At 31.0% G+C, this 11,550-nt stretch overlaps 1 protein-coding gene across 1 annotated transcript; it reads right to left on the reverse strand.

Annotated features, from left to right (window-relative positions):
• Positions 1-1,191: 1,191 nt before the first annotated feature.
• LOC115884224 (putative inorganic phosphate cotransporter) lies at positions 1,192-9,740 on the reverse strand. Its single transcript, XM_030902733.1, has 4 exons — positions 9,561-9,740; positions 5,191-5,326; positions 4,889-5,130; positions 1,192-1,504 (listed from the first exon to the last, which is right to left on the reverse strand). Exons 1-4 carry the CDS (start codon positions 9,588-9,590, stop codon positions 1,289-1,291), a joined length of 624 nt encoding a protein of 207 aa, XP_030758593.1. The 5' UTR covers positions 9,591-9,740; the 3' UTR covers positions 1,192-1,288.
• Positions 9,741-11,550: the final 1,810 nt, after the last annotated feature.

An 11,550-nucleotide genomic window follows, 5' to 3' on the forward strand; every position in this document is an offset into this window, starting at 1 on the left:
CCTATTCCAACGTTGCGCAAACGTCGTCTCTTTTACTAATTCCAACCTTGTTTAGATTTCCTTATTCTTACGTTGGTAGGACGTCGAGCCACTACCTTTTTGCAACTGTATTGAACCATAACCTTAAATCTTAAATTTTCACTTCATTGTTCTGTTCAGTCAGACAGTCCAGTGCTGTTTTTGTTTTTATAAAAAAAAACATAATTAAAATGGGACGTAAAAAAGGCACATATAAAACTAAATTTAAATATACATCGACATATTACCGATACATTATCCACTCCCTCGTTTATTTAGAATATAGAGGGCGGCACAAGCTAGAGTCTAGGATGACTAAATTAGGCAATCTTGCGACTAGTATACTACCTGTTAAGGCTGAACTGCGACTTTATTAGTCCAGTATGCGAGTACTCGAACTACTCCATCTTAATCTCCAAAACAACAAAGTGAAAGCCGCCATGTTGTTGAATAAGAAAATGTTTGGTTCCTAAAATACCAATTCCTGCTTTTTGAGTACATTAACTTGAAATATTTGACCCTAAACAACATGCAGAAACAATTTTTTTTCGACTGCAAATAAATTATTCTCATTTTACTAAAAAAATAATTCAAGAAAATTTTTAAAACTTCTTTAATTTTAAGGCCCATTAGTATTTTTCAAAGCAGAAACAATACATTTATCAATAAAGTTGTTTACGTTTAAATTTTTTGCCTTGGGTAACGAGTTACAGATCGAGTTGGTTAAAGTGTTTCAATAGTTATGATCTTTAAACATCCGCCACACTTAAATACTTTTGTTTTGTTTTCCTTTACTGCCATCTGATATATGTCTCTAACTAAATCATAAAAATAATATTTTTACTATAATTATCCCAATTTAGGATAAAACGCGACTTAGACGCCATATTATTATAGTTTTGTATTTCTGTGAATTAAGATTTTAAACAACGTTGCAGTTTGTACTAAATTAGGCTGCTAGCCAACGTAGGTATCCAACGTCGTTTCGACCCAAAAATTATTCTCCAAAATAGTGCGGACTAGGGTTGGCACGAGGTTGTGCCGACGTTGCGCCCCGACGTTTGGTCGCGTGACACAACGTTGTCCCGACGTCCAAATGCTGCTTGGACATTCTTAGTACGTCATCCACTGGAAGTTCGAAGAGTGAAAAAATACTGAATAAAACACGTTAAATAAAAATAATAAGTCTTTATATTATTATTAAAAATAATTTATACTTTAAACTATTTCACACTAAATACATTCACACAAAAATGCACAACTTAACAGTCTACGAATTTAATTTGGTTGTTTCGTTTGGTTTTTGCTTCTCATCGTCCTGCTCGTCAACTTCCTTGAATGAGACTCCTTCCTCAGTATCTTTGACAGGAGTTTTACTGTTCCATGATTGCATTTCGGATGTTCCGAATAATATGAAGAACAATCCACATCCAACGTAGACGCTGCCTCCGATAATAAAGTTTTGGGACCATTCGTGTATACCGTTCTACAAAAATAGTTAAAATAGTATTAATTAAAGTTTAATTAAAGTCTACTCAAAAAGAAAAATGATAATTTTTAAGTACACTACAGTTCAGTTCAGTCTCCAAGTTATTAGGTTTTTGAAAAGGATAGGATTAGAATGCAACGTAATCTAGAGAAAATACAAGGACCACTATAGATCTGAAAAGATCGCACTGAAACAGGCAGATAGGGCTGATAGTCACGTTAAAACCCTAATCAAATACTATACCGTGTGTTGCATCGAAACACGGGACATTGGAAATCCCATGTTAATTTTGAAAAGGTCAAATATTATCTCCCCAGATGATTTTATGCAAAAGTTGTATTAGACTTTTTTGAAGAGGCGTTAAAGTTGTACTTTTGTGTAGAATTTCCTTTCATTTGGAAGAGTCATTTAAAAGTTATTTGCAAAAATCTACCTTCAAATTAGTAAAATTTATAATACGTCCCAGAGAAAGCTACAATTAAAATACCAGCAAAAATGTTATTGTGTTAATATCAAATCCAATGTAACATTTTGTTTACAAAAATTTGAAGGTGCAAAACAGAGTACTTTTGCACAAAACATCCCTCTTTAGAACTTTTTCTTTAATGGCCATAAGCGGGAGTAAAAGACCAACCGCCCGAACAAACACTAGAGGCGCCACCGGACCGGTGGCCCACCGGTCATCAATGGTGTAAAAATTGCGAAAATTTAATCATCTAATTTTGACACAAGGGGTCGCGCTTAACTTTTTTAATTTTAATTCAATATTCATTGTTTTCAAACTATATTATTAGGCTTTGTTGTATTTTGTGAATGTATAAATGTTTTCTTATTATAAAGTTGCATTATATTAATTTAAATTATACTACATACATATTTAAAATACAACAATAAAAGAACAAACAAGTCATACACCGCGCATACTATTCACAGTTCAACTAATTTTTCTGTAGATGATCATTGCAATTAAAAAAAAACTAATCACCTTTTTCAAACCACAGAAATTCTTATAAACAAAAAAAATTGGACATCGAATTTGACAATGACAAAATCATATTTTTGCTGGTATTTTAATTGTAGCTTTCTCTGGGCCGTATTATAAATTTTTAGTAATTTGAAGGTAGATTTTTGCAAATAACTTTTAGATGCCTATTCCAAATAAACCGAAATTCTAGAATATAGTACAACTTTAACGCCTCTTCAAAAAAATCCAATACAATGGGCTCTTTCACAAAAAATTATATACCCAATTCAAGGATAAAATCTGAAATAGAAGACTATTTTCAGTATATTTATCCATAAAAAATAGTTCCATGACATTGAATAACTTTTTTATAGGCCCTCAAATTGCTTTAATTTGAAATAATTTTAAAGCGCCAATTGATGACGTATGAAAAATACGCCCAATCACATTGCAGAACCGTGCTCGTGCGCCAGCCAACAACTGGCAACATTGCGATTTGATTTGACCAGCACCACCTCAACTCAAGGCCAATCAACATGATATGGGCAAGGCAAATATGGCGAGAAGGCAGCGCATTATTAAATTGTTTACCTTTAACCTGAAAAGCCGATAGTGGTTTCTCGTTCCGATTGCATACCAGAAATAATTAATTATCTCTAGTTTGTTGTGCTTCTGCAACACGTTTGTTTATTTCTTAGTGTTCAGTGCATGGTGTGATCAGAAAATTGTGATAAAATAACAGTAATAAAAATCCAAACCAGATTGATTCCACATAGGGAACTTCAAACTTTTGTGCTTGTCGTACTCCTCTATTATTAATTATTTTAAGGTAAGAACTAGAAGTATTTATGAAGATATTACACCTAAATGAGTAAAATGCCTTCACCGCCAGTCTGCATAGTACTTTATAATAGTTACTTACAATAATCAAAAGATAGGTATTAACATTTTATTGTAGCATACCTTTTACATGCTCTGTTCCAAATTGTCACGAGAATTATAGAGGGGGTCCCAAGGTTTCTGCTTTTATATTCCCCAAAAATGACGAGCTTCGTAAAAAATAGTTGACAACTATTAAAAAAGATAATTTCACTCCTACTAGTTGTTCTCGGGTAAGAAGTGCATTAAATATGCCTCAAAAAGGCCAAAGGCCAAAGCCTCTGTTACCCTAGTGAGGATGTAGTTATGGCTACTGCTTACACTTACCTCACTATAAGTAAAATATTGGAAGAATAATCAAGCTTTTACATCAAAAAGATCACAGAAAGATATTGACAACATTCACATTTGAAAATATAAATGGCCTGCCTTGATGTAAGTCTTTTTTTAAGTCACAATTGCCCCTCACATACGTCAGAATTTATTATTAAATCCATCTTGTTCAGAATATCCAATATTTTATTGAAGAACTATGCAAAAAAAGTCGTTATAAAAAGGTTATAAAAAGGTATTTATCTAGTTTTTTTCTATATAAAATCTTGAAACACATATTATATTTTTTAGTTATCCTCACCTATTATAGTTTAAATTTATTCCCATTTGTGTAATGCTGCAAAACATAGAAAAAATATTCCATATTTTTTGACCCAAGCCAGTGTAGTTTATAATTCCAAGAGCATTTACCAAGGCTTTTACTAAGACAAGTAACTTCCTATACTGTCCATAATAGTATATATTTATCAAACGTGCAGTAAATTTTAAACTATGGTAGTTAAGTGTTTGCAATTGAATATTTAGTTTACATTGCCTATTTTCTGTTATATATTTCTGGTTATTTCTTTTTCCGATGATTTTGAACACCCTATATATGCTACTTCAAGTTTGAATATTTACACACTAGTACACTACCTACCTATTTTCTGAGAAAGCAGACCTTTTTATAAAAAGTAACTAACTGATGTTTTCATAAAAGTAATAATACAAAAAATTCCATACTTATGTGGAGAGCTTTAGACTCCCTGTATATTATAAAAATTAGTGAAATGTTACGTAATCTAACCCGATATTTGTGTGAAAAATGTCTATTTGGAAATAAAACAGTTTTTAAAATACGCGTCAAATAAAGCACTTCTAACTCCGCCATATTGGAAAAGGTTGAATGGCCTTGTGTGGAGATGGTGGTGGGTCAGCATGGTGGCCCGGCCGTGTTGCCGCTTTTCAACATGCCAGGTGTGACGTATTAAAAATAAAGTGCGGATTTTTATTCTGGGCTTTTTTGTTTTTATTTATTTTCTTAAGAACGACTTCAAATTTTTCGAAAGTGAGATAGCAGAAAATTCTAGAATTAATTGCTTTATTTAATTATGCTAATTCCAAAATATAGTGAAAGACCCCATTTTTGCATAAAATCATCTGGGGAGATAATATTTCACTTTTTCAAAATTTAAATAGGATTTCCTATGTTCCGCCAAACTCACATTTTCTGCCATTAATGCTCCTGTAACTGCTGGTGTTATAAAACCAGTAGTACCACCTATCAAACTGATAATTCCAAAAATAGTTCCGGCAAAGTTAGGTGCCAAGTCTTGAGCATTCTGTAAATTGGTTATTACAGCTGCTCCATTGATGGACATGCTGAAGATTAATATAAGAACAGCTCCTATGTAGTCACATTTGACTAATGTCATGCACATCAGCAGTATTCCTGGGACAATATGAGCTAAAATTTTTAATTGAAATTTAGATATTTGGTTTAAACGAAATGATAATATTGACTTACAGAAAATTACAAAAAGCTTTCTGGTTAAAGTAGTGCCTATTAGTTTTTTCGACTTGATTTTGTCGCCTATGTATCCAAATCCTATTCCGAAAAACATTCTGAGAAGATGGGGTAAAGCGGCTAAACCACCAGAAGCCTATAATGTAAGTAAGTTAATCTAGAGGTATAGGTTTGGTGCATTTCAGTTGATTTCAAAAAATTCCGACCGCAGCGCTGTATACGGCAGAAATCAGAAATTTTCGGTATGTATATCACGCCGCGCGCCGCGCCGCCGCCGCCGCCGCACAGTGCTTCGTCCCATGGACAAAAATCAAAAAATAAGTTAAAATTTACTAATATCTGAATATATAATTTTATACTTATAGCAATGTTCAACCATCCTGTATATTATTTTTCATAAACAGCATTTTTGTTAGCAAATATTTTCACTAAAAATAAATTTTGCGATCATTATCTCATCAGTGAAAAGAATAACATTCATAGTAGTTCTGTATATTACGGAATTAAACGGGTACGTACTTAATTGAAAGCCACTATGGATATTGTTAAACAAGGTATGTACTTTAAATTTATTTCTAAACAAGTTCGTGATTGTTTAGTTTTTATTTATTTTAAGATGATTCTTAAATGGGTATAAAAATTTTACGTTTTCAAACTTCAAAAAGGCATTTAAAAAAAAACATATTAAAACATATCGTATTTATTGAATATTTTTGTTGCCATATTCATACACTTTTATTTTTTGTATAGTTCACCTGCGTCTGCTTGCGACGAACTTTATTTTATAATACTTTTCAGATGGAGTAAAATTGATAAGCAATGCCGATCTGGTTAATACTTGGCTTGATCATAAGGATAAGAACTCAAAATTATTTGTATTTCAAAAAATATGTTCTTATTAGATATTGATGAACCTTCCAGTCAAATGAGACACCACTTGTGCCTGAAAAAGTCCACTATGTTGGAGCGAAACGTCGCATAAAAAAAATGTCCATCTTTCAATTTATTATAAAATGTTATACCCAAGAAAAGGAAAAAATAATATATGGATATGGTCTATTAAAGAGGTAACTATTAACATCCGAACCCCTCATACCGACAAAATGAACAGTAACAACGGGAAAAAGTAACATATTAGAAAATGATGTACAGAAATATATTATATGTGAGGATACTTCATCTACCTGTGATTTGGATACTATAAATTTGGAAGATTCTGTCAGCAGTGATTCTCCTGAATCAGAGTAGTTACGATCTATGCATTTTGTTGTCCTAAAGTAAATTTATAGTATCTTAAGTTTTTTTTTAATTAAATATAACATTAATGTTTCTTTTTCATTAAAGAAAAACATTTTTATCTTATATTAGGCTTATATTGTAGGAATCATGTTCTAATGTTATTTCAATTTTTTTTTTATCACAGGAATTTATTTAATACTTACACCGTTTTCATACTATAACTTATTATTTGCTTAGATGGAACACAGCTCCAACATTATTATTATTTATAAGATTTTTTTTCATAAACGCGGGACTAAGAACATCATCATTTAGTACAATGAGAGTACTCATCATATGTGTCAAATAAACCTAGTTTGAATAAATTGCTTACAATAAAAGAGAAGTTTTGGATTTTTGTCCTCTAGAGCCATATGTTCGAAGCACTGTGCGCCGTCCCGGTTACAGTTCATGTGGATCGCATTAAAATAATATTGAAATCGTGGCTTTGTCATAATATTAAGTATTTTTGCTTTTTGCTAGTGCAGTAGTTGAAACTGTAAAACACTCAGGTACGAGATTTGTGTGATGTAACGCTGTTTCGCGTAGTAAAAAATAAGTGAATAAGATTCCCAACTAGGCGTCGTGCTGTGTTGTGGCAATTTCAAATGTTGCCGAAAAGATGTTATCGCGTAAAGGAGAGTGTAATTAGGGCGTTGTTGGGTGCAATAACATTCAATAACTCAACTTTCCCAGATATTCAAGACTCCCGAAACATTTTATAACCAAACCAAACCCATTTGATCAAAAGCAAAAATGGATTCAAGCAGTTCGACGAAACAAGTGAGTAAACAAAGTGCCCGTTAAACAATCAAAAAATTAAATAGACGTAATACTATGAGAGGACAAAATATAATATGCAATATTAATGCTATATTTTTTTTAATCAACTAGTAATTACGTGTTTTATGAACATCTTTTAAAATTATAATTATGGACCTTTAAAAAATTTTGTTATAGCCGAAATAGCCCCAATTATGACCCCACTAGCAAAAACAGTGCGTAAAACTATGCTCGCTACCGTAGTTGAACTCATCGAAAAAGTTTTCTTAGTGGAATAATAAATTATAATACAAGTTAGACCTTCTGAAGATATCAAAATATTTATATTTTCATTTTTACTTTTAGAATTTTGACAAATTATACTTCCTAACACTTTTAGAATAATTATAAAATAAATTTTTTGTATACTTGCTATTTAAACCCCTGTATTTTAATAAATAAAAAATATCAAAGTGTATTATTTTAAATGGAACACCGTGTATATTATTACATTATTTTTAGTTTCTTTTGTGAAATTGCAGCAAACATTTTAAGGCTGATTATTGATATTTTTCCAAGGGTATCAAAGTTTTTAATACTAAATATTTACTGAAGTCTAGTTATTGATCAGTTATTGTGTTGCAATAATAAAAATAATACTACCTCATACAGAGTGTCTAAACATTTTTTTAAATTATTTCTAGCTTTAAACGGCAATAACTTGTTTAATCTAAATGGAACGCCCTGTATATTTTAGGAGAATCAGATGCACAATTTAATTGTCTATCAAATTGTATCATACCACTTTTTACCTATCCCTTCAAGTTTTCGTAGAAAATGCATTTTCTTATAATTTAGACCTCATTTATCAATATACCCATGGAATATTGACATTTTAGATTGTTTTTAAAGCAACAAATGTACAAAATGTAGAGGCTAGTAAAAATGGTTTTTAGCAAAATAGTAATATACTAGCCCCTTTGTATACAAAAAGAAATTTATATTTTTTTTTCTATTTAAATCTTTATAAAAGAGTATACCATTAATTAAATATACCACCAATATTTCCGCCCAAATACTAATTAATTACATACTTAATTATGTTCGTTAATAAATTATTCTAAATAAATGTGGATTTGATGTGGTTTGGTTTGGTTACTTTCAGAAATCAATATAATAATAAGTTATGAAAATGAATGTCTCTGTTGTTATAAATAAGCATTTGTCAAAAATATGATATATCATTTTTAGGTGTTACTTTTTACCACACTGTCTAACACACATACAAAATTCAGTTTTTTATATTTGGCAATTATCCTTAATCAACGCAAACAGTCAATTAATGTAGGTTGAATACTGGAATCATACTAATTGGTCCTCTTTAACAAATATTTAAACATTTTTTTAATTTTTTAATGAAATAAACAAACTATATCGACAATATTAGTATCTGTACTCTTTAAAAATTTGGTACATCTTTAAAAATAATCTAAAATGTCAGTATTCCATGGGTATATTGATAAATGAATTTTGAATTACAAGAAAATGCATTTTCTACGGAAACTTGACGAGATAGGTAAAAATGGTGTAATACAATTTGATAGACGATTAAACTGTGCATCTGATTCTCATAAAATATACAGGGTGTTCCATTTAAATGAAACAAGTTATTGCCGTTTAAAGCTAGTCATTATATAAAATAAAATTTTAGACACTGTATAACGTAGTATAATTTTTATTATTGCAACACAATAACTGATCAATAAATAAACTTCAGTAAATATTTAGTATAAAAAACTTTGATACCCTTGGAGAAATGAAGCCTTAAAATTTTGACCGCAATTTCACAAAATAGAAAACATTTCAAAAACGGTAAGGTTTAAGTGTAATAAACTTTTATCGTTTATTTTAATCGTAGAAACTAAAAATGTAATAATATACAGAGTGTTTCAAAAAATACAACTTTGATATTTTTTATTTATTTGGGACACTCTCTATCTTGTAAAAATATTTTTAAATTGTAGCTCTAATAGTCCTTCAACGAACCCAAAGCTTGTGAAAAAGCAATTTGTAAAAATCTAATCGTTTAGCTACAATACTCCGTGTCGTATGTGGTGAACAACCTATAGGGAAATTAAAACAACTTTCGTTGCACGTTATCAATGACACCATGCGTCGTCTTATGGAGTTTGCTGGTGGTCGTATTATGATGTGCAACCAAAGTTATTTTAATTTCCCTATATATCATTTTTTTACGATATTCTCCGATGGTGGCAGCACCGGCGGAAAATGCACTAAACCTATACATCAAAAATATCTCAACAATTTACCTTGATATTAAATCCGATGACCTCTACCATGAATTTTGGTACTCCAGTGATTTGAAGGTACAATCCCCATAAATTACCAAAATGCAGAATGCACAATGCCCAAAACGGTATGGAAGTGAATATTTTCCAGTAAGGTGGTACGACCTAGAAATAGCAACAGTTACGCACGTGTCGGAATTTATATCAAAATATGATGTTTGGAATTAAAGTGATAATAAATAACTTCGGCCTGTGCCAAAACGTTAAATAGAAAACATATTATGTAATGTATAAACAGCTGATGTTTTAGTTTTTAGTTTAAAAATGAAAAACATCTTAAGATTAGCATTTGATTAACTTGCAGTATATTTCAGAATCACTGATTAATGTTTTGAGTGCCTAAATTTTGTGTTATTTAATTTTATATTTAAGTAAAAAGGCTTAATAAAAAAAGTGTAAAAATAGCATACGTATTAAAAAAGATTTTTTCATTATCATATTGGCTATAAATAAAAGAAATTTTCCCATTTTAGAATATAATTATCTAATAATTTCAAGGTAAACGGAATTTATGCCTCTTTAAAGTAAATTTACGGAAGGATCCAATAAACACTTGATTGCAAAACTATTAATGGCACTAAATTTACAGTTTTAATGCGTGTTTTATACAATGAAAATGCCTCTTATTTTCTATTCCTGTCAATTCATCTACACTGAAAAAAAAACGAAAAACATTTTAAAAGTTTCATGTACACATTTCAAAGTTCAAGACATTTTGTTCCAGTGGGCAGATTTTGATGATTTTTATACGAGGGAAAATAAACATGTTTTTTGGCGAAACTTTGAAATACTCTGTCTGAAAAACCACTTTGTCTTCAGGGTGTTTCTTTTCACGATAGTTGTTTTCATTCATCTCGATATCTTTATTTTTGTTGGAGATATTCGCTGTTGAAAGAGGCAGTAACGATTCACATCAATTTTAGCATTAAAAGCGTGTGCGCAAAGCGTGTGCGCAAAGTGTGTCTGTCTTTGCTTTTGGTCCTCATCAACACAAGTATGAAATAGTTTTTTTTTTCATAGCAACTGTTAAAATTGCCTTATATTTTTATCTATCAAAAATAGTAGATAAAATAGTACTTTAACCGCCAGGGTAGATCAGATGATACTTTAACAGCGAGGATAGGTTAAAAACTTTATTTCTTCTCGCACGTTTTTTAATTGCTTCCATTTTTGAAATTTTTTGTATTCCTTTTCATAAGTTATTGGGTTTTAAACGGAAGTAGTTTTGATATGACGTTTGTCGCCCCAGCCTGAATATCTGTTGGTAATTTTATCATTTATTTCGTTTTGAGCCATTTTGAATTTATTGTTTGTCCTTCGAATTTGTATATGAAGAATTTGAATATTTTGAAGAAAGAAACAGTGTGGTCGAAAAAAACGGTGCACAGACGTTTTCAGTTATATAGAGTGCGATACCTGCAGACTTACCATCGAACTATGTGGTAAAAAACTTTACATGTGGGACATCTAAGGTTTTTTTATGCCGCCAAAAAGTGATATAAAAATGAAGACAATGAGAAAATTAGGAAAAAGACGAAGTTACGGAAAAGAGACGACGTTACGACAAAGACAGTGGTGAAATTAAGAGCCCCAAACAGTCCAATTGTCACTGATAAAAAACTATAACAATTGCGTCCAAGGCACACTTTATGCATTTTGTAGGGCAGCGGATCCATTGATTAATCCAAAATAATTTAAATGTATAGGATTGATAAAGTTTATATTAGTATCTCTATATTTGCTTGAACCGTTTTTCATTTATTCTAGTTTAATCAATGCAACCGGAACAACGAAAAATGCATAGTGGGCCTTAACATTAGTAACAGGCATATCTTAATGCGCGTTTCAATTTGTCGGCTTTTGCCGATCGGCACAGGCCGAAATCCAAAGACGGAGTGATGGAAACTTTTCCGATTGGCTTTGAATGCCAACATTATTATATATTTATTTA

The sequence above is a fragment of the Sitophilus oryzae genome, unplaced genomic scaffold, assembly GCF_002938485.1.
Source record: "Sitophilus oryzae breed Bouriz unplaced genomic scaffold, Soryzae_2.0 scaffold_213_pilon_pilon, whole genome shotgun sequence".
Classification (NCBI taxonomy): Eukaryota; Metazoa; Arthropoda; class Insecta; order Coleoptera; family Curculionidae; genus Sitophilus; species Sitophilus oryzae.